Genomic DNA, 22,385 nt, shown 5'->3' on the forward strand with positions numbered 1-22,385 from the left:
TTTGATCCTTGTGTGATTGGAATCTTGCTTGATGAGAGAATTGAAGTTTTGGTGCTAATATATCTCAATGTGTAAAGCGAATCCGAATGTCAAAGAGGCTCTGCAATCCTCCAAGTTTGTATTATATTGCTCAAGGAACTAAACAGATCTTGAATTCATATCGGGAATAGTTATGGATTGTTTAGAAGAATCAAACAGTGATGAGCAAGGAAAAAAAAGAAGGAAAAGCATGCATTGTTTATGTGGATCATGTTGTACTGAATTCTTATATCTATACCTTTATTTCAAGAGAGGCAATTTTTGAACTTGTGAAGCTCCTATTTCAAGCTATCGAATGTAGGCCGTTGAATTTTTGTTTTGTATTGAAATTTTGACTACCCTAATATGATGTTATCTTTATATGATAGTGTGACTGACAAGCAGATTGTATGTATTTTGAGACATTGTGGCGGCACACTTAGACAACTATCTTCTCTTTGAGTTTATATTTTTGTATGGATTTTATCAGTATTAGAATTTTAAAACTGCTCCATTGGTTATCAATCTAATCGTGATGGTGTGGATTGTTCCCACCTTTGATGAACCAAGCCTAAACAAACAGACCCGACCCAAACCCAAATCGGACCCGAATTTTTTGGGTCGGATCCGATTTATACATGGGCCCGACCCAACCCGAATGACCCGTTGGGTCAAAAATTGTAGCCGTAGACTTGACCCGATCTTCTATTAAGTTAGATCTGGATCCAAAATTATGACCCAAATAAGGAATTGGGTTGGGTCAGGGTCAATCTGAGATTCATAACCTGACCCAATAATTCCAACAAACTGTTTACCGATAAGACGAGTTGAAGACCAATTCATTTTTATATTGGTCAGTCTACGAACTAGGTTATCTACTAGAGAAGCTTCTTGCCCCTCTCTTTTACTTTATTTTTGATTACATTCATGCAATGATGATGCTAGCTCTATAATTTGATTGAGATCAATGAAAACTTTCTGCTTCTTGGTGATATATTGGCATGCTCTCTTATTTCTTTACTTATTTCATCCACAAATCCTACAGAATTTTCAGCTGCAAAAATAGCCAAACAGACCCAAAATAATTTATTGAACTTGGTTGGATTTCTAACTAATCCATACACAATGTCTGAACAAAATTCATACCCAACTTATAGATCTGATGGATCTTATAAAATCTCACCCATCCAGCTATTGACTCAATTGCTGGACTGGACAAGAACTTAGATCAAAACCTCTACCAAGCCCAGATTTAACTGGCTGTCACGAGTTGGCTGGGTCCATCATCCACACACGTGTTTACTATCTCAGCACCAAAGCCAGGAGCGAAGGCACAGTATCAGCCATCCCCTTAAACGATTGTATACGGAATTCTTTTCCTGTGAGGTCCGTGATTAACATGAAGCAATCTCATCTGGACGGCAGATGTTTCATCCCTCATAAAAAATTCTGAACATATATCTGCACAGCTTGCGTTGAAGCGTTTATCCACACCATCGACTTTCCTTTTCCGGATGCTTCTGGAACCCGACCTTGCTGCTTCCCATCCCACGAGTACTCTCTCCGTCTCTCGGCTCTTCCAGAAGCTCCCATCCACCTCGCCCGATTCCTTTCTCTCTCTCCTACCCCTCTCGTCAACGAATGCGCAGCGGAGGCCGATAGCGCGTCGAGTCGGCCCAACGGTAACCCGTGATTGATCGGGCGGTGCTGACGTGGCGGAGGCCCTGGACGGCGGAGATGTGCTGGTCCGGTGGTCTCTCGAACGGGAGAAGGGCGGCCGTCCGATCGGCGTTTCCGCTTGCGCTGGGGCGAAGCCGGTGGACGTGGCTCCGCCGGTGTCCTCGTCGGTTTCGAATTCCAGCTATAAAAGTTTCCACGCCACGCCCAACGTCTCTTTCTCTCTCTCAAGAAGCCTTCTTTCTCTCTCCCACTCTCTCTCAAGAAGCCTTCTTTCGCTCTCAGTTCTCTTGCTTCCTGTGATCGATAATGGAGGATCGATCAATAGCTCGCCTCGGTTGCCTGCGCTCGCCAGCTTGTTCTCTGATGAATCGGACGGAGATTGTGAGTGTTTGGTTTATTTCTCTTTCTTTTTCTTTCCCTTTTTCTCTTGTCTCGTTGATTCGAGTTATATGGTACCCTAATTAGAACACTTTTCGGTATTTAGTTAGATTGCAAGCCAGAAAGCATCCTATTCTTAATATTTGCAGTATTATATGGTTCAAAAATCGAATTTTGCAATGCAGTAGGACACCGTCACATAAAGAATTCGTTGCCTGCTTATCATCGTAGCCAGTTTATGTCGCTCTTTGTGTTATGATATATAATCTTGTAAAGATGGCTTTTTCTGACGTTCTTGGTTGAATTTTTCATGATTTTGGACTGTTTTATGTGAAACTAAGTTGATGTCAGCTAGATCACCAATGCTTTTTCGTGATTTGGACTTGTTCGTCAGCAATAATTAACCACCAGCCAAGTCCATGTTTCTGCCACATGTCCTGGCCGGCATGTTAGTTAATTTTCATGGTAAACAGCTTTTAACCCCTTCTTTGTGGACTTCTGATTTTATTATACACTTAAAACTACATCTTCCAATATATAAAGTTGCAAGAATTTGAATATATCCGATCGGGTGTTCATAATCTGGAGTAAAAGGATTCGAACCTTTGCATGCCGGTACCAACTAAGGAGGGTCATAAAAGACACTTCAATCACTTCAACCTATACTAAAAAAATTAGAAAATTTTCTGGCTAAAAAAGAGGATTTTTTTTTTTGCATTATACTGATCAAAATAAGATTTCAAAAACATTATGAGAATATTCCCATACATCTATAGCTACATTTCTGTACTTGCACTAAAGAACCTCTAAGAAAATTCATGTTTAGGAAAAAAAAATCCTATAGAAAATTCTTAGAATGATTTCTTCTTCTTCTTTGCCTTCCTAACATAAATTATCAAAGTTTGAACACTTGGGGATGCATCATGTATGACTCGAACCAGAACCTCCTCTAAGGAGAGGAATTCCTCAACCACCCTAAGTAAATTATCAGGTCTGAAACTCAACATCTAAGACTTGAAGCAAAACTTACTTAAATATGGCTCTTGGTGCCTCTCAAAAATCTATAAGAAGCAGGAAGTTTGGGAGAAAAAAATTATATAGAGAACTCTTACAAGGATTCTTCTTCTTCTCCTTCTTTACCCACCTGAAATAAATTATCATAGTTTGAATACTTAGGGATGCACCATGTAAGATTCAAACCAAAACCTCTTCCAAGGAGAGGACTAAAGCTCAACGACCCTAATATCAGGTCTGAAACGACTCAAACAGAACTTCCTTAGAGGAGAGTATAGGGCCCAATCATACAAGGAAAACCTCTATGTGAAGAAGGATTTCCATGTGATTGTAGAGTCTCCAAACTCTCCCAAGGTCCTCCAATGCTCATGGATCTTTGATTACCATTATGTTTTCTATTAGAGTTGCTAGAAGAGTAGAGCAAGCAAGTCCATGCAGTGCATCACACATTCAAGAAGGGCAGGGTGGGGAAAAGAAAAGAAATTAGTGAACCTTTGTATGTATTACATGAAAATCTATAGACCTGCTTCGTTAAGGTTGTTAGACCATGCAAAATAGATCCAACCATCTAAATATGTAATAGGTCAGAAAATTTACTTCCAGATCAGAGAAACAAATCTCTTTTATCCAGTTTTATGCTTTGGCTGAGACCGATCCATTTCAGACCAAAGTGGAAATGACAGAAATATTTTGGTTTCGATCAATTTTGTTTTCGTCAGTTTTAGCTGGTTTCAACCATTTCCAATTGGATATGACAGTTTCAGCCAAATTCAACTAAAACTTTTTGTTTTTGTTCAACGCATGTGCTAGTGTATTCTTATGCATCCCCACCGCCCCTCCTTGAATCACGAAAAATGTCTTCTTTCCTATATATTCGTAAGATTTTCTTCTACATTTACTCAGCGCATGCCAACCTGCTAGTGTATTAAAAAGGTTGACTTGTTAAGTTTATCATCTTTTGGTAAGTTTTGTTTTTGTGCATTACCAATTTGATTGTTTCTCCAATTGCTTTGCTATTAAGTGATTAAGAATGTGAATAAATTTCTTTACTCTTTTGTCTGATAGCATGCTTATGTTTGACACTCATCATTCATGTAAAAAGATCCAATCTTTTGTCTGGCAATTGATTCTGACTTTTGGTTGTATGCAGTGCGACAGATTCATCCCGGTGAGGTCTGCAATGGATTTCGATGTGGCCCATTTCTTGCTAACAAAGCAGAAGATAAAAAAAGAGAACATTCATAGGTCTTCCTGCTCGAGCGAGTATTACCAGAAGCTTCTTTCAGAATGTTGCCTAAAGAATAGGACCCGAATACTCATATTCAAGAGGAAGCCCCCAGCACCGGTTAAAGAGTTTTTTGAAGATGTCTACTTTGATTCTTCTTGTAAGTCCAGTGTAGTGAAACAGTGGAGGCACATACCCAAGCATGCAGAGAGGACATTAGATGCCCCAGATCTCATAAATGATTACTATCTAAGTCTGCTTGATTGGGGGAGTAGCAATGTCTTGGCGATTGCCCTTGGGAATGCAGTTTATTTGTGGAATGCCTCTAATGGGTCTAGTTCAGAGCTTATGAGTGTGGAAGCAGATAATGGGCCTGTTACTTGTGTCAGTTGGTCTCCAGATGGGCAGGTGCTCGCCATTGGCTTAAACAATTCTCGGGTCGAGTTGTGGGATCCAAGAGCTAGCCAAAGGTTGAGAACTCTGCGGGGGGCTCGTCGATCACGTGTTGGATCAATTGCTTGGAATGATCACATTTTGACGACTGGGGGAATGGATGGCATGATAAAGAACCATGATGTGAGAGTGCAAAACTGCACTCTTCATAACTTCAGAGGGCACAAGCAAGAAGTTTGTGGGCTAAAGTGGTCGCTATCAGGTCAAAAATTGGCAAGTGGGGGGCGTGATAACCTCATGCACATATGGGACATATCAATGGCCTCTGCAAATCATCCTCCAACTCGGAATCAATGGCTTCATAGATTTAATGATCATACTGCTGCTGTAAAGGCCCTCACATGGTGCCCGTTTCAGCACAATCTGCTTGTATCTGGGGGTGGTGGGACTGACTGGTGCATTAAATTCTGGAACACCCAAACTGGAGACCTCTTAGATTCAGTGAATACTGGTTCCGAAGTCAGTGCACTGTTATGGAGTAAAAATGAAAGGGAGCTGTTGAGCTCACATGGTTTTCCTAATAATCAACTCACCCTGTGGAAGTACCCATCCATGACTAAGATTACGGAGCTTATAGGTCATATATCACCAGTTCTTTCCATGGTTCAGAGCCCAGATGGTTGCAAGGTAGCATCTGCAGCAGCAGATGAGAGGCTTAACTTTTGGAACATTTTTGAGACCCTGGAGGCACCAAAGCATGCAGCTAAAACAGCAGATGCAGGGCCATTTGTCAGTTTCAGTCTTATCAGGTGAGAAAGCTGAGTCATAGGCATATGCATGTGTGTTTATGGGTGCTCCTAGGTGTGTATATCCATAAATATTTATATATACATATACATATATTATTTATTTATTTACATGCATATGTATGGATGTATGCAGGCATGGATATAGTTCAAGGTTATAATAAAATAATGCATTATACACACACATGAAGACACATGTGCATGAATGTGCTAGCATGGTCATACACAAATCCACATTCAAACACAATCACCCATGTATATGCACATGCATATATGCATTTATCTTCATTTGTTATACTTTTCTTTTAGCATGCTATAGGTTCTGATTTTCTTATTATAACATCGCAAGGATCGGCTGGTATTTAGCTCAAGCATTAAAGATGAACTGGTAATTTCTTTAGTTTAGTAAATTTCAGCATGAAAGAAAATTATCGATGTTATTCTTCAACATCATCTGCTTATTTCTATTATTTTTTTAAAATATTAATGTGAATAACATTATGAGAAATATATATTTCTTAACATGGCTTGCATGTTCTAAAAGTTCTGCATTTTAAGAATGCTTTAGTAAATCTTACGATAATATCTAGCCTTAGCTAGTGTACAATATTTTTGCCTTGGGGAAGCCTCTTGCTATCACATTTTGTCCAAGCTATTCCTGGTTTGTGCAACTGCACAATATGACTTAACTAGTAGATAAAATATTGATTGTTAGTGATTAAGATTCTCTTTGCCTCTTACCTTTTTGTGTTAGATACTCTCATAACCGGTACAAGACTAAGATCATGATACGCCATAATGTACCAAACCGGGCTTGTACAGGGCGCACTGTACCATATCGATTTAGTATCGGTACATGGTACAAGGAGCATACCGATACTCGATATGCCAAACCGGCCTCATACTGGGTAAACCGGCGGTGACGGGGTGGCACCGGTAAGGGTCTTTTGCCACTGATATTGGTATGCATGCGCACACACATACGCACACTACACACACACACACTCATATATGAAACAACAAAAGAATTATGGGTCTTCTTCCTTACATATGAAAATGCCCCTAAGTTGTTGGATGCATGCGAGGTTGTGACAAGACTAGGCAATTAGTAGTCCTGGGTATTTGTGTGGGAAATCAGTATCCTTCATTCATTTGGATAAATAGATCATTAAAAATAGGTTGGAATAGTTGGCTAAAAGCTCACTTGATAGCTTTATCGTGCTTAATATGGTACATATTGCTAAATCTGCACCTTTTATGTGGAAGTATGAGGTCATAGATAAATTAAATTGATGCAGCCATGCAATGATGAGAGACAATTTCAGTAGCTTTTAAGAAGCTAGACTCCACTACAATCCAAGATTTTAAGTCATGCTGTTCAATGTTTCTTGCAACGGCTCCACTTTAATTGTTTAATTTTGTTTAAGCTGTTTATGCAGTACATTTATTGTAAGGTGGATGGTGTTGATGGTTAATCCTGAGTTCAAGAAATAGTGTATAAATCCATTTCTTGTCATTCCGCATACAATGGACCAGTTTTTATATAGATTGCATTGCACCCTTCTAATACTTAATTCAACAATTATAGTGATACAAGCCATAAAATGGAGGATGAAAGATGTTGCATTTTGGTTTACATCAATTCCCTTCAGCAATTTCTGTTCTGGGGCCTTAATCTCTATTTTATGTACAAACACAGAAGTGATGTTTAATTGCCTATTTGTGTTCTCGATCCAACCATCGTTTCAGGGGTTGCCTGTAGTTTTGGCCTTTTGGGTCTTCTCCATATCTTGCTCTTTTATAACCTTATATCGGGTTAAGTTATTGAAGGTAAGGGTGACGCTGACAAGTCTATGAAAATGACAAGCAACTGGTGCATAGGGATTTCACATCAACCATACTACTCTTGTTTAATCCTTCCTCTTTTTTGGCATCTTTATATTCCCATTTCTCATGCTCATTATCGATGCAGTTTGGAAGTTATTTCTACACACTTACACAAACCCAATGAGTTTCAAGACTCTATAATGATCATCTTTTTTTTCTGCTACTTTACTATCTGCTATTCGAGTTTGACCTTTCCACTGTAGTTCTACAATATTATGGATGTGTAACTCCATTTGATTCATGGTTTATCTTCTTTATATATATATGTATGTCTTGAATATGTGTATATTGTTAATACCATATGTTTTCAGGTGTTTCCTTGTGTTTCTGCAATCTCTGGTAACTTCTACCATCCAAATTTTGTTGCGCAATAACTGTTCCCAGAAATGAAGCATGAGCAACAGAATTTGAGGGGGAAAAAAGAATTGAGGGAAAAAAATCACAAGTGGGAACCATTTACATTTTCTTCTATTAAATGCATTATCTGCAAACAAGGTGGAAATTAAAAAGGTTTAGGAGCTGTAGTCTGCAGTGTTTAGATGCTGTCCAAAGTTGTACCACAGAAAATGCTTGTCAAGGTACTAGCAAATTCTTCACCAAAATCCATATCTGTGAAGCATTTTTTGAGCAGAATTGTTTTGTTCTATCAGTTGCTAACATTCTTACTGCATTACTCAGAAAATTGCATTTGAAGGTTCAGTAGATAAAGGTATTATCCAGCAGACTTGGGCTGCTCTTCTTTCTAATTTCATATTGGTATGTAACTTGTGTATCTTCATTTTTTTTAATTCCTTGTTGTTTTCATGCTATGCTACACAGGGCCTGGGTATGTGTGTTAGGTGCACATGTGTTTCTAAGCATCTCTCCTTTCAATATGAAAGAATTTTTATTTATGGAATTATTTCTGAGTGTCACACTAATGTCCATCTTAAAGTGTCAAATGTGGGTACTTTAAGATAATTTGAAGGGTCTGATTAACATAGTTTCATGTCTATGCATAGCTACTACCACTCCCACTGCTATAGCAACCACCACCAACTCTGCTTTTTTCTATCAGGAAGCATAAGATTGATAAGAATATTCAAACATCCATAAGAAGCCATATCATATTTCCTGAAGTCCCTAATGAGAGAACATTGTGGGTGTGAAGGAGAGCAAAATAAAATTTTGGTGAAGAAAAGGCAGGTCTCTAACAACTTGCCTAAAGATGATTTATTAAGGATAAAGGTGGAAGAACTAATGACTAGCAAGTGCTTGACCATAAGGAGTAACTCAAATTCTTAAAGAAGTTTGCAAACTATACCCACATATAATATTTTTTGAAAATGAAGGCCAAAGCTTTATTGTGAGTTCTAATGCTCCTGGGAAGAAACTCGGTGGATCTTTTCATGCGGTAGATGGCGCAACAGAAATGAAGACACACCCTATCTCATCTTTTTTAGGTTATTTAGTGTATGGTGCTATGGTAATGATGCAATACTCTGCCTTCTTTCAATTTTAGGTTTTCTTGCTAAAGAGCAAAACCCTGTCGTAGACTTCCGATTGAAGGTAGGCGTGTTGATTGGTCTATGCTGAAGCATAAAGACAGAGACCAGGCAACTTATTTTGGTGGGAAATTCGAATTGAGTACCATCAAGGTCCAGAATTTGTATAAATCCACCGACAAGTTTTGGAATTTATACTGTACAGAGATAAGTTATTGTAGTTTGGAAGAAGGGATTATGTGGCATGTGGACTTGTCAAAATTTGATGTTTCAACCCTAGGAGAAAAAAATGTTATTTTAGAGTGTGTGACTGTAAAGAATTGAAGAAATAGCTCTGGTGATTTTTTGCACGCCATGATGGGAAAAATGCAGAAGTTCTCAAGGGGATACTCTTCGGGTTTTGTCCCAGACTACCGGCATGCAGTTGAGACAGCTGGTGAGTCAGAAGGGTTTGGTAGCCCAGGCCATGTTGACTCGGAGGACTCTTGTGCTCCAAAAAGGAAGTGTATAAGCTTAAACATGGAAAGATATATGGTTTCAATGTCCCATTGTAAGTCATTTCTCGGTCGAAGTTGTCTGTTCCAGAGAGGAAGGAGTTGGAAATTAGATTGAGAGGAGAGCTTTAGCAGGTTTGATTATGCCAGAAGAAAATACTCTCTAAGAGCATGGCAGGTGCTAATGGGGTTGCCTTCTCGTCTTCCAGTGATGGGTGTGTGGAGAAACAGGATCTTGTGGGTCAGAATGCTTCGCAAGTGAAGCATGGGAACTCGGGAAAGTTTGAATCTACCAAGTGGGGTCCACCTCCTCTTATTAGCAACTCCTATGCCATGTTGATGAAACAGTGTGAGGCACTTCTGAAGCGCTTCATGGCACACCAGTATGCATGGGTGTTTAATACTCCTGTTGATGTGGTGAAGTTGAATATCCCAGATTATTTCCATGTTATTAAGCATCCAATGGATTTGGGAACAATTAAGAGTAAGCTTCAGGTGCTTATTCTAGCCTTGGGGTTTTGTCTCAGATGTGAGGCTTACTTTCACCAATGCCATGACCTATAATCCACCTGGTAATGATGTACATATCATGGCAGATATCATGGGCAAATTTTTTGAAACAAGATGGAAACCTATTGAAAAGAAACTGGCTGCAGTTGATGCAGCTGTTAAAAGAGAAACAGAAGGTGCCAAGTCGGTGTTGCAGCCAAAGAAGAGGAAAGCATCTCCTATTAATCACAATATTGTTATGCCTGAGACTGTCAAGCCAATGATGACAGAGAGGAGAAGCAGAATCTGGGCAGGCGCTTGGAAACTTTAGGCAAGCTTCCAGTGCACATCCTTGATTTTTTGACGAGGCATACCGACAATGCAAATGAAACTAACGAGGAGGAGATAGAGATTGATATCGATTCTTTTGGTGATGATAATCTGTTTCAATTACAGAAGCTTCTAGATGATCATTTGCAAGAGAAACAGTCAGGGAGAAAGCAAAAGCTGAGCCTTGTGAAATGGAGGTGGAAATTGATTTTTTAGACTTTATAAATAATGTATTTACCCCATGTATGTACCTAACTTTGCACTAACTTCTCTTGCAGATTTTAAATGAATTCGGACTTAGCAATTCCTCCAGGCATCCTTGCAAAGGTTAACTTCTTGTTCCACTCCAATGCTTTTCTCAACTCTACACAGTTGTGACTTGTGAGTTAGATACTTCATGTTACACTTGTATCATTCTTTCTTGTTTATGTGCAGGCAATGAGCCAGCTGATGAAGATGTGGATATTGGTGGCAATGACCTCCTATTTCAAGCTATCCTCCAGTGGTTATAGAGAAAGATACAGCACTTAGAAGCAGCAAATGTAGTAGTTCAAGCAGTTCTAGTAGTGATTCAGGATCATCTTCGAGTGGTCTGTGCCTGTTTTTGAGTCTTCTTTTTTCCTGCTTTGTATCTTACTATATTATTCTGTTGCTTAACTCATTACTGTATGGTTTGATTCAGCAGTTTCATTTTGAAATTTTATTTATTTATTTTTTTGTGGCATTCATGCCATATTGATTCTTGTGCATTGATGTATATCTGCATTGTTAATGTTCTATTCTTCATATTTTAAATGGTTATTTGTATTTAGAGAAAGATACAGCACTTAGAAGCAGCAAATGTAGTAGTTCAAGCAGTTCTAGTAGTGATTCAGGATCATCTTCCAGTGGTCTGTGCCTGTTTTTAAGTCTTCTTCTTTCCTGCTTTGTATCTTACTATATTATTCTGTTGCTTAACTCATTAATGTATGGTTTGATTTAGCAGTTTCATTTTGAAATTTTATTTATTTATTTTTTTGTGGCATTCATGCCATATTGATTCTTGTGCATTGATGTATATCTGCATTGTTAATGTTCTATTCTTCATATTTTAAATGGTTATTTGTATTTGATGAAGCTCTACATTATCTTCATTTTCTAGGTTATTTTGTGCAGTTCCTTTGAATATGTCATTTAATTTCCTTCCAAATGTGTTTCTGTGGGGTTGCGAGTCACTTTGGATGGTGTGTTCATGTTGACAACTCATCTAATACTTCTTGGTAGTTTAGGAAATAATATCTATCATGGCACCTTTCACTTTTTATGAAAATTTTCTCCGTCCAAACGTATATGCTTTAAAGCTAATGCCGATGCTTCTACTAAATTATGGCTTTATAGTTGCTCACACTACAAATCCAAGATTTTATTTAGTTGCTTGTCCAGAGCTTGTGCTTGGGCAAACTTACATCATGAAATCTGACATGTTTAAAGAGGTTCATTAAACTCCTTATGTGAAACTGTCTTCATGACACTTTAAAGCTGAAATAGATCAATCAAACAAAGTTGAAATAAATGAGAAGATTAACTGTTTTGATACTTTCATATTTTTTGGTAGTCTTCATGTCCTTACTTGCCAGCCTTCTCAAGATACATCAATTTTGTATATAGATGACCGATTAAATTGGTGTTGGGTATGTATGACCTGAGACGGGGAAGTAAGGGGTGGAGGAGGCTGGATGGCTTTGATGATACACACCTGATTATGTATGAGATCAAGCTAGGCAGCCTTAGTGGATGATTGTTGTGCATCACATCAACATTGTAATAGATGAGGACAGTTTAACTTATATGTAAATTCACAAAGAGAGCCAATAAGTTGCGCATCGTGCATTTAGGTTGATGGGTGCCTTTGGATTGATGAGACTTATAAAGGGATACATTGCCTGTGTAAGTTTGGATTGATTTCAGCAGCTTATGGCTGATTCTACTTCAGATTTGATCTCGAATTGCTCATGGGGATAAATTGCTACAACAATCCTCTAGGTTAGAGTAAAAAGAAAGCAGAAGTCGGGCGTTTTAATAATTTAGCGGGAAAGTGGGAAAGGTAGCTTCCATTTTGCTATAGAGAAGAAGAAACTTGTGACATTTTTTTGGTGTTGCTTTTACTTTCTAAAGAAGATTGTTTTTGAAGCAAATCTGTGAAAGTACTCTTAAGAGAATATTTTCTTGACTTGTTTAGTGTTTGATAACATAATATGAAAGCACTTATTGAGCCTTTTTGATTCCCAATGAAGTTTGATTTGACTCTATTAATTCCAACCTTGTGGAGATTAAGGTTTAGATTACAGGCTTTGAGATGATCCCACAAACTCATGCCTTTTGGTCTGGGTTGGTCTAACTCAGGGTATGCCGTACCGGCCCATACCGGCTGGTACGGACAGGGACCGGTACCGGGCTGGTACGGACAGGGACCGGTACCGGATCAGCATGGGATCCGGTACCGGAAGCTTTTCATTGAAAAATCAGCCAGTACGACTGCCGTACCGATACAGAACCGGTACAGAACCGATACGGAATTGGTACAGGACCGGTACGGACCAATACGGTACGACAGAGCTTACTCTAACTTAACTTTTCGTAATCCATTTGTACTTGTAATATGGATACTCATAAGAGATGCGACTTATTATTTTATGAAGAAGGTAGGTGATTTATATAAGCATAAGCCATAAACTAATTTTTCTAGTTAGTAACAAAAGCAGCTTTTAGACTTCCACCTATGTGAGAAGCATGCTTCATTGAGCTTCAGCAAACGTCTTTCTTGGAATACATGCTTTTCTTAGCTTAAAAAGTTGTGAAACTGTATTTTTAAGCCATGTTAAATACGACGTAATTTTAGTTTCAGTCCAATTATCCTTGTAGAAATACCATAGTGATGCCCTTGTGGACCTTCCTTTTTTGTATTTTTTATTTATCTGGAACTTATTGAATTACTTGTGTATGTAAGTTGTAGTTAGATGAGTGCTCATATATGCTTCTTAGATTTTTGAAATTTTCAATATACAATTGAAAAACACTAAAGATGAAAAATAAAAGATTGAGGAACTGGAACTAAGTTCTAACTTCTGTGAAGTAAATCTTTAGTAGTTCACATGCATTAGCCACTTCTGCCACGTGTTGGCCTACCCTGAAGCTTGATGGCTTGGCTATGTTGGTTTATGACTAGTATATGGTCTGAATCTACAATCACCATTTGTCCACATCATTTTTTGTGCAGGTTCGACCACTTGGTCTAAGCTGGTGATGATTCTATCTTCATTAGGTGCACGATTCGTCGATTGCAGTGGTAAAGGAGCATGTGTTGTTGTAGGCATCGTGTTTGACTTTATTCTTGTTAGAGTCAAGGGTGTCCAATGGAATGTGTGATCTGCACATCCCATGCACATTGCATTCCTTAGAATCTTGACATGTAAAGAAGCAGCTAGGCATTGATGCTTGACAATGACTTGCTCATAGTTCATCTAGGCTAGTTGTGCACAATGTGTTCCATGGAATCTTTATCTGTAAACATTCCACTAGGCATTGATGCTTGAGAATGACTTGCTCATAGTTCATCTAGGCTAGTATTATGGGAGGTTCTTGCTGCTCCATCTTTAGGTTCAGCTTGTCATCAAGCTCAGATGGCACTACATAGCATGTTTCCTCCATAGATGGTTGATCCACATAGTTTACCCCGGCAAGTGACACAAGATTTGAAAGGGTTGTTACTTATCCAATCTTTACATCTTCTCCCAATTATAGATTACACTGTGCCTAGATCTTCTATTGGGCTTTTACAATCAGCTCCACCACATATTTGTGGTGCTCTTTGATTTGGCTACAACTGTTGTACTATACATTCCCTTGCATAAAGGGTCAGTACAACTGGTAATCCTATGGAGGAAGCCTGTTAGGTTCATGATGCAATGGAATTTTGATCCTTAATTCATCCCTTTTGCCTGCTGTGATCATCTCTTATGGTTATTACGTGCAAGGAGTATCTTAAGTTGTGCCTGTTCTGGTCATGGGCTGGCATCATATATAACAGGTCATGCAATGTTAATCATGTGTTCAGTCATGTGCCATGGTTCGAAACAATTAAATGAGTTTTATCAGTGGTATTTGAGTGTGTGGTGCATGCCATGCACTAGTGAAGATAGACACATAATACGAAGATACATGCCTCCTTATCATGCATGTGTTTGTTTAACACAGTTATACAATACCTTAATTCCTGATCATATGGATCAACCTCCACCAATTGCTGTCCCCTGGTGTCAGAAACAATGCGTTGATGTGATATGCCTGTAGGACTCATATTTGGCAACATATAATTGATATTTGGCTAAGAAACCGCATTCAACTATTTCTAATGAACATGTTTGTCATGACATTTTGTGCATTGTATTTGTGTGTTTCATCAGAGGATGATGGCAAATCTGATTTACTACATTATGATCCTTGAAAAAGGATGCAAGGACTTGCTTACCTCCAGTTTGCTGAGTTGCCTCACTTAATTATTTTTTTATGCTTCAGATCTGCCCACCAGCGATTGTATATGTGACTTAAATGATTTACCGAGATATTTATTAGAGGATGATGGTGAATCTGAGCTATCACTTTTAGGTCCTTGAAGGCTTCAAAAACTTCTTGCTTCTCCATCATAAGCATTTTCAGTTAGCTAAGTCTCTATTCCACTCCTAGTTGTTCTTCGTGCTTTGGAGCTGCTCATCATGCATTGTCTTCATATCCTGATTGATTGAATGTTGAACAAAGTGTCTTTGCTTTAGGATTAGGTGCTTTGGTACCACCTAATAGTTCTCCATTGTAGAATAGGACTAGAGGAATGAAAGTAGAAGAGGGGAAAGTTGGGAAGATGCAGAATGTTTATGCTGTAGAGGCAAGCAAGGGAAAGAAGGTTCCTGACAAGGACTACTATGTAGGAACTAGAGCCCGGCGGCATGGGTCGGTACATCTCCATGCTGTTCCATGCTGGGCCCATGCCGACATAGTAGAGGGGGCAAAGGAGAGGAGCATGAGAGAGAGAAAGAGAGAGAGAAGGAAGGGGGAGAGAGGGCGGAGGTCGACGAGCCGCATGGAGAGGCGAAGGAGGGGCTTCGCCCCTGGTTCCCCTGTTTTATTCAAAACAGGGGTCCCGAAGGGGCCCCCTTTTTATGTTTCTGATTTTTAAGTGAAGTTGGCCCCTCCTCCGCACGGCTCTCCGGCCCTCTGCTGGCCGGCCTCCACCTCCTCCGCACGGCTCTCCGGCCCTCTGTCGGCCGGCCTCCATCTTTCTCTCTCTTTCTTTCTCTCCCTCCTCTCCTGCTCTCTCTCTGTCTTTTCCTCTCTTCTCATTCTCCTCCTCTCCCTCTGTCGCTGGTTTCTCGTTTTGGTTGTTAGAACCGTCCTGGTCCGCCGCTAGTACGGCTCGGCATGCCCCAAACCGGGCGCTTCGGGACGGTTCTGCCAATCATGGTTCCTAATTTTACAAAAAAGAGAATTAAATTCGAAGTTATTGATTCTCTTCGTCTAGCATCGTAGCACATGGCTTAAGTTGTGGCTACATAAGTCTTATATGATCCATCTTTCACCACAGTAGCATACAATAAGAAAGCACTAGAATATTAAAAAAAGACTAAATAACTGAAATAATAAGACAACTTAAGCGCTAGCTACATAATTGGTAATAGGGATGTTGAATGGCTTATTTTGATATAATTGGTATTCCTAAGAAGTTATATTGAATTTAATTTGCTAGAATTTCTAGTGAGTGTCATGAATTAGTTGAAGCGCTAGCTACATAATAACAATTGTGCCTGCCCTTCTTTTTCAAGTGAATTGCCACTTCTTGCACATCGGCTTAGATGATTGTAGTCAATCTTGTCATTGAATTTAGTTTTACGGCTCTCTTATTATGTTCAACTACTTTCTTGATCTTTGATTGCTTTGAGCTCAAACCATGGAAGGTTGGTTGAAATATTCAAGGGGGGGATCTGCGACAAAGTCCTTTTCTTAGTTAGAGTAGACATTCTGGGTCCATTTTGGTTCCAGAAGATCTTGTTGGTGCGATAAAGATCTTCCACGTGAGAGGTCCATCTTAAAAGCATGTTGGAAGTAGGGAGGTTAAGAGAGAGTGGGCAGCCAGCAACACAACAAATCCTTGTTTTTATGGGATAAGATGGATCACTTTGGAAAAGGGATAGGTTATCGCAGCAAAGGGAGTAGTTGTACTACCAGCTGCCCTGATTTCTTTTCACCAATCCACTTCCAGCAAATTTTAAAGCAGTTGCAGGGAATCTTATTGGACCGGTAAACAGGGCCTTAGAGGAAAACTAGCAAGTATTATCCCTTGCATGGATTTAACTTAGACTCAATCGTCATTAGGGATGCAAGTTGAATGTTCAGCCCAACGTGACTCACATTGGCTATGCTTGACCAGAATTAGTTGGTTAGTGTCCATTTGGACCCAAAATTGACCTCATGGTGAAATAATTCAGGTTATGGTGGATCAGTTTCTGTTTATGCTTTATGTAGCTTTGGTGTTTGTGGATCAGACTCTATGTTTTGAAATATCCTTTGGTGAGTAGAGTCTACTGCGGTTGGTCCAGTTCCTAGGTGACCTTTGTAGAATGCAATTGAATAAAATCTTCAAGACGTGAAACAGACTGAGAAGTTTGGGTCATGGGCTTTGGTTGTTTAAAAATTAATTCAACTTCATGCCCGATATGGATTTAGCTGCCTGCTTGTCCCCTTAATTACTAATTGATAACCACCAAAGTTAAGACCTGAAACAGACCGACAAGTTTGGCTATTGGCTTTAGGTGGCTCAAAATTGATTCATCTTCATGCTGGATAAGGATTTTGCTGCCTACTGGATTCGGTAATGACAAGTTGATAGCACACCAAAATATCTTGCATTGTGCCTTTCTTGGCTCGGGACTGGCATGATACATTTATTATGTTATACATTGCCAACAGTAAGCATTGGCATGTAAAGTCACACTAGCTTGTCACAAGATACACAAAGTTAAGATACCCTTCTTTATTAAATTCTTGTTTGAACCTTAGAACAATAAAGGCTTCTTTATTATGATATAAAAATATGTTTTGAACAACTAAAGGTAATTTCTTAGGCTCACATATTATTGTAAAACTATAAAACATCCTAAATGTTTGTGATGATTATTATGTATTACATAGTTTAAAATTTCGAAGCAATCTATCATACAGATTGACGTTAGATAACTACTATGCTCCATGTTAATTGTTCTTACAAGCTTAAAGTCTATGGCTGTGGTATATTTGTTGTGGGCATAACTCTGTTTACACATTAGCTTGCATATCATTATTGTTGTGCACCTAGTGATATACTTATGATATCAGTCTTGGTGCTTGGTGCTGGCTTGTGGAGTCGATATACCTTTTTGGTATCATCGTGGGCATAAACTATCGTTATTGCTGCCACAAGTACAGCAATTCCTACTGCATGTGTCTGGTCTGGAGAGAGGTAGCCATAACATGGGTAGTAGGCTACAGGATATATGCCTGGCATCTGCTAGTCATGGCATGCTTTGATAATGAGATATGGAGGATGATGAACCACATGTGGGATAAATCGTGAATTTCCATAAGTGAAAAATACACCAATCCTTTTAACTTGCAACTGGTTGTCCTTTATGGATTTCATCCCAGACATCTAAATGCTTCTCTTATAGGCCTTATACCCTAAGATGTCTCCTAGAGGATTAAAGATCCTAGCCACATGCTGTCTCTTATAGTTTCTTTGACTCCTGGCGGTATGGCTGTTGGGGATTGTAAAACATGCTTTTAAAATAGGAAAGTAGGATTCAGGTCTTCACCTCTGTGTCTTGGCCTATGATGTGTAAAGAATACTCGTAGGCAGTGGTCACTATGCAGCAATATGGGCTAGGGTGGATAATACAGCGTACAGACCCATGTACCTTGGCAATAACAGCATATTTTCAGTTGGTATGGTAGGACTGGCACTTCAAACTATAGATTTAAGTTAAACTCGTAAAACTGGTGAACACCAACTACCCTTTATGAGAATTTTGTTTCAAATATTTAAAACTTCATATTATACAGGTTAAGCTGAAAGGGCATGAGATTTGTTGCATAACAGAGGTCTTTTTCTCATTTTATTTTGTCATAAGATTGGTGCCTTGTATGCATAGATGCTTAATGCTTGTTCTTGCAAATATACTTTGTGATTCTACTCTTCTGATCCTTCTGCAGATTCAGACTCTGGTACTTCCTCAGGAAGTGAGTCAGACGAGGAAGTTGCTAGTCCTCCAAAGGTTATCAAGGTATTTTAGCATTTGAAATTGCTGCATGAGCTGTTGCTTGAGACTGCCAGCAATTTTCTAGCCTTGTCATTCCATTTCTATTCAATATTATTATCAATATGAATCATATCTTGTTAAATCTCCTTCTGTTTGTATACTTCAGAAATTTTATCATCCTTTAGAAATTATAGTCTGTCATATTTGTGTATGCAGGAAAATGTACGATCTAGGGCAGCTTTGGACCAAGAAAAAAGTGATGTTTTAAACCCGCTCGATGCAAACAGTAGGTTATTGAGCTACACCTTTAATCCATGGAAATTGGTATGCTTGTAATTTTCTTGTATCTGGAGATCGATATTGTTTCCTTCTTTCATCATTTCATTGTCTAAATGCTTGTATTATTAGCAACTTACAGGATCTTCTAATGGGTTAGATCAACCAGAACAGGATGCTGATCCTATACCTTTATCTGCCGAGGCAAATAGCCACCAAGAGGGTAAGCATGAATTTCCAAGAAGAATACTGCGAAACTCCAAGGATCCTAAGCACATATTATGCACGGACCCCCTCACCTTTGCATTATGAAAACTTTAGGGGGGAATACTCCATCTGAGAGGCCTGTCTCCCCCAAAGAGCTCTATCGTGCAGCTTTATTGAGAAGTCGCTTTGCTGACACAATCCTCAAAACTCACGCTTGACCAGGTTGGTTAGAAGTGTGACTCACTTTTGCTGTCACTTCTGATCATGTGGTATACTGCCCAAGAATTGTACCATGTACATGATCTGTGTAATCATTTTTCTGAGACTAGGGTGAAAAGAGGGATCCAGAGAAACTTCAGCTTGGGAAGGAGGAGCTTGAGAGGCAAAAAAGGGAAGGTAAGAAGCAACGAGGCAATTGTTAATACTTTTTCATTGTTTTTTTTTTTCATTTCATGTTGTGAATGATTTACCTATAATCATATGAACAGAGAAAGCTCGGTTGCAAGCAGAAGCCAAGGCTGCTGAAGAAGCTCGAAAGCAAGCTGAAGCAGAAGCTGCAGCAGAAGCTAAGCACAAACATGAACTCGAGAGAGAAGCAGCACGTCAGGCCTTGCTTCAGGCATGTAAACTTTTGTTTTCAGGCATATCATAATGGCTTTCATTTGTTATTTTGATCTTTTATTTGATGGTGGATATTCTATGCATTATGTGGATGGAGAAGACTGCGGAGATCAATGAGAGCAGTCAATTTCTAAAAGATCTAGAGTTGCTTAGAGCTGTTCCAGCTGAACATGCACCTAGTTATGTTGGCGAGACAAGCCCAGCTCACTTAAAGGAGGGGGTATTGGCTGTTTTAAATTTGGGGGCAGTAACCCTTTAGAACAGCTTGGGATGTACATGAAAGCCGATGACGAAGAGGAGGAAGATGGTGAGCCAAGCACTGTTCTTGCAAATGATGTTGAGGAAGGAGAAATTGATTGACCATCTTCAGCTCTTCCTGCTACATGCACGCCCATAGGCTGGGGTCCGTCTGGTGGTTAGCGGACTGGGCCCAAATGCGTCCCAAGTACCAAGTGTGGTTGTCTGGCCTAAGCCAACCACAGTCAAGATCGTCATGATTAATGTTGCCAAAGGTACTGCTGATGTTGTTCTATGCTGGTTTCTGGCTTGTATTCAAGTGGCCATCAGTTTTGGTGTTGAGAAGCAGGTTGGTCCCGTTGGGAAGCTTGTGTACTCTATACGAGCGTTGGACTGCAATATGGACTGGTTAAGAGGAAATTGGTGAGTCTGACGCTTGTGCTGCAGACTCAAAATGGTGATATTTATAAGCTGATTGAGGCATCAGATTGCATTCCATGTCATCTATTACAATGTGGGAGCTGTAGGAGGTTTTGGAGATTGCTGTTGATAATTTACTTTTTTTTTTTCCGCATGTGCTCCCCATAACCGTACAAAGACGGCCGATGGATGAAAACAAGGTTCCTTCATTCTTAGTGCAGTTATGGTCTGCTGATGCATGCTAGGTTTGTTTTTAGATGCCTTTCTAGCTAAAACTTATGTTCAATTGCGTTCATTGTAGTTTGGCTTCTGCTCCTGCTTTCCTCTGTCGCTCGACGGTGAGAACTTGCTGATATGAGAAAATGGAAAATGCTCAAATTTGAGCAATAGGAAATAATGAGCGTCGAATAACCCGATTGGCGGAACTCTTTAACAAGCAACTAAAGGAATCATGAGCAATTTGTGGATAAAATGATGACACTACGGTGTAATATAGTTAAACAGAGAGAGAAAGAGATGCAAACAAGCAGGAGAAGCTGAGCTGGTAACACAATCTTAGGAATAGCTATCTCTGCTATTCTCTCACAGATTTCTTCTCTTCTTGTTCAGCAAGACGTGATGAGATGCGTGCCTATACTTGTTTCCAACTGAGTCATGTTTTTCCTCGGCGATAACACATTTTGCCATCATTATCTAGCCCAGCAATGTTCTAGCAATGACTGATGTTATGGCTTTATTGCGATGTGCCCCTCCGTAAAGTTACAGGGAAGCTTGGTCCTTCTTAATCCTGGAGTAACAACTCTTCTACTGCTTTTACAGTCACAAAGTTCCGAGGCACTTTATAGTAGTTGTACGCTATACCTCTGACTCGCCCTGGGAAGTCTCCGGAGATCTTTCAAGTTGGCCATCGGCCACAAAGCCATATCCCGCTATCTTGCTGTCTGCATTGATGCTCTTTTCTACTTATTCTTTACCTGCAAGGAAATGACTGAAGCTGATTTGTAATTGTTGCAAACTAGACATGTTTTGTTTCCAGTTCTTTATAAATCTCACACATTGATAGGTTGAGATCTAGCTTTCCTAACGGTGGATGCAGAGGAGATCATGCGTATATTTGTCACGAAGGATTCATGTTGGACTGCATTTTTACAAAGCAATCATGTGACATCACTACATGAATGTATTCATGGCTGAAAGACCTTTTATGAAGTACTTTTTTGTCTAATAAAATTCTAATCAGTTGCTTGATTTTGATCCTTGTGTGATGGGAATCTTGCTTGATGAGAGAATTGAAGTTTTGCTGCTAATATATCTCAATGTGTAAAGCGAATCTGAATGTCAAAGAGGCTCTGTAATCCTCCAAGTTTGTATTATATTGCTCAAGGGACTAAACAGATCTTGATTCATATCGGGAATAGTTATGGATTGTTTAGCAGAATCAAATAGTGATGAGCAAGGAAAAAGAAGAAGAAGGAAACACATGTGTTATTTATGTGGATCATGTTGTACTGAATTCTTATATCTGTACTTTTATTTCAAGGGGCAATTTTTGAACTTGTGAAGCTCCTACTTCAAGCTACCGAATGAATTTTTGTTTTGTATTGAAATTTTGACTACCCTAATATAATGTTATCTTTATATGATAGAGTGACCGACAAACAGATTGTATTTATTTTGAGACATTGTGGTGGCACATTGTATTTATTTTGAGACATTGTGGTGGCACACTTAGACAACTATCTTCTCTTTGAGTTTATATTTTTGTATGGATTTTATCGGTATTAGAATTTTATAACTGCTCCATTGGTTATGGACTTGATCGTGATGGTGTGGATTGTTCTCAAGCCTGAATAAATAGATCTGACCCGAACCCAAACCAGACCCGAATTTTTTGGGTTGGGTCTAATGATACATGGACCCGACCCGACTCGAATGACCCGTTGGGTCAAAAATTGTAGCCGTAGACTCGATCCGATCTTCTATTAAGTTGGATCTGGGTCCAAAATTAGGATCCAAATAAGAAATTGGATAAGGTCGGGTCACTTATGACCCAGTTCGATCCGACCCATTTGCATCCCTAATCATCAATTCTTTCCTGTTGTCTC

The 22,385-nt window shown here is 39.3% G+C and overlaps 1 protein-coding gene and 1 pseudogene across 2 annotated transcripts; both read left to right on the top strand.

Annotated features, from left to right (window-relative positions):
- Window positions 1-1,497: 1,497 nt before the first annotated feature.
- Window positions 1,498-5,521, top strand: LOC113460903 (cell division cycle 20.2, cofactor of APC complex-like). Its single transcript, XM_026807132.4, has 2 exons — window positions 1,498-2,079; window positions 4,241-5,521. Exons 1-2 carry the CDS (start codon window positions 2,005-2,007, stop codon window positions 5,519-5,521), a joined length of 1,356 nt encoding a protein of 451 aa, XP_026662933.3. The 5' UTR covers window positions 1,498-2,004.
- A 2,191-nt stretch (window positions 5,522-7,712) lies between these two features.
- Window positions 7,713-21,528, top strand: LOC103713522 (transcription factor GTE9-like; annotated as a pseudogene). The gene is made up of 12 exons (XR_015968790.2): window positions 7,713-7,979; window positions 8,080-8,157; window positions 8,903-10,395; window positions 10,477-10,525; window positions 10,634-10,788; window positions 18,473-18,543; window positions 18,736-18,843; window positions 18,928-19,018; window positions 19,117-19,224; window positions 19,332-19,398; window positions 19,491-19,621; window positions 19,724-21,528. The product of XR_015968790.2 is annotated as a transcription factor GTE9-like (transcript).
- The last annotated feature ends 857 nt before the right edge of the window (window positions 21,529-22,385 follow it).

The sequence above is a fragment of the Phoenix dactylifera genome, chromosome 9 (assembly GCF_051530095.1).
Source record: "Phoenix dactylifera cultivar Ajwa chromosome 9, Ajwa_hap1_PhDact_Kaust_v1.1, whole genome shotgun sequence".
Classification (NCBI taxonomy): Eukaryota; Viridiplantae; Streptophyta; class Magnoliopsida; order Arecales; family Arecaceae; genus Phoenix; species Phoenix dactylifera.

Bases quoted from the DNA above. Each gene is read 5' to 3' on its own strand.
- LOC113460903 (XM_026807132.4), top strand. From the start codon at position 2,005: ATGGAGGATCGATCAATAGCTCGCCTCGGTTGCCTGCGCTCGCCAGCT. The intron at 2,080-4,240 runs GTGAGTGTTTGG...GGTTGTATGCAG, and splicing joins TGATGAATCGGACGGAGATT to TGCGACAGATTCATCCCGGT.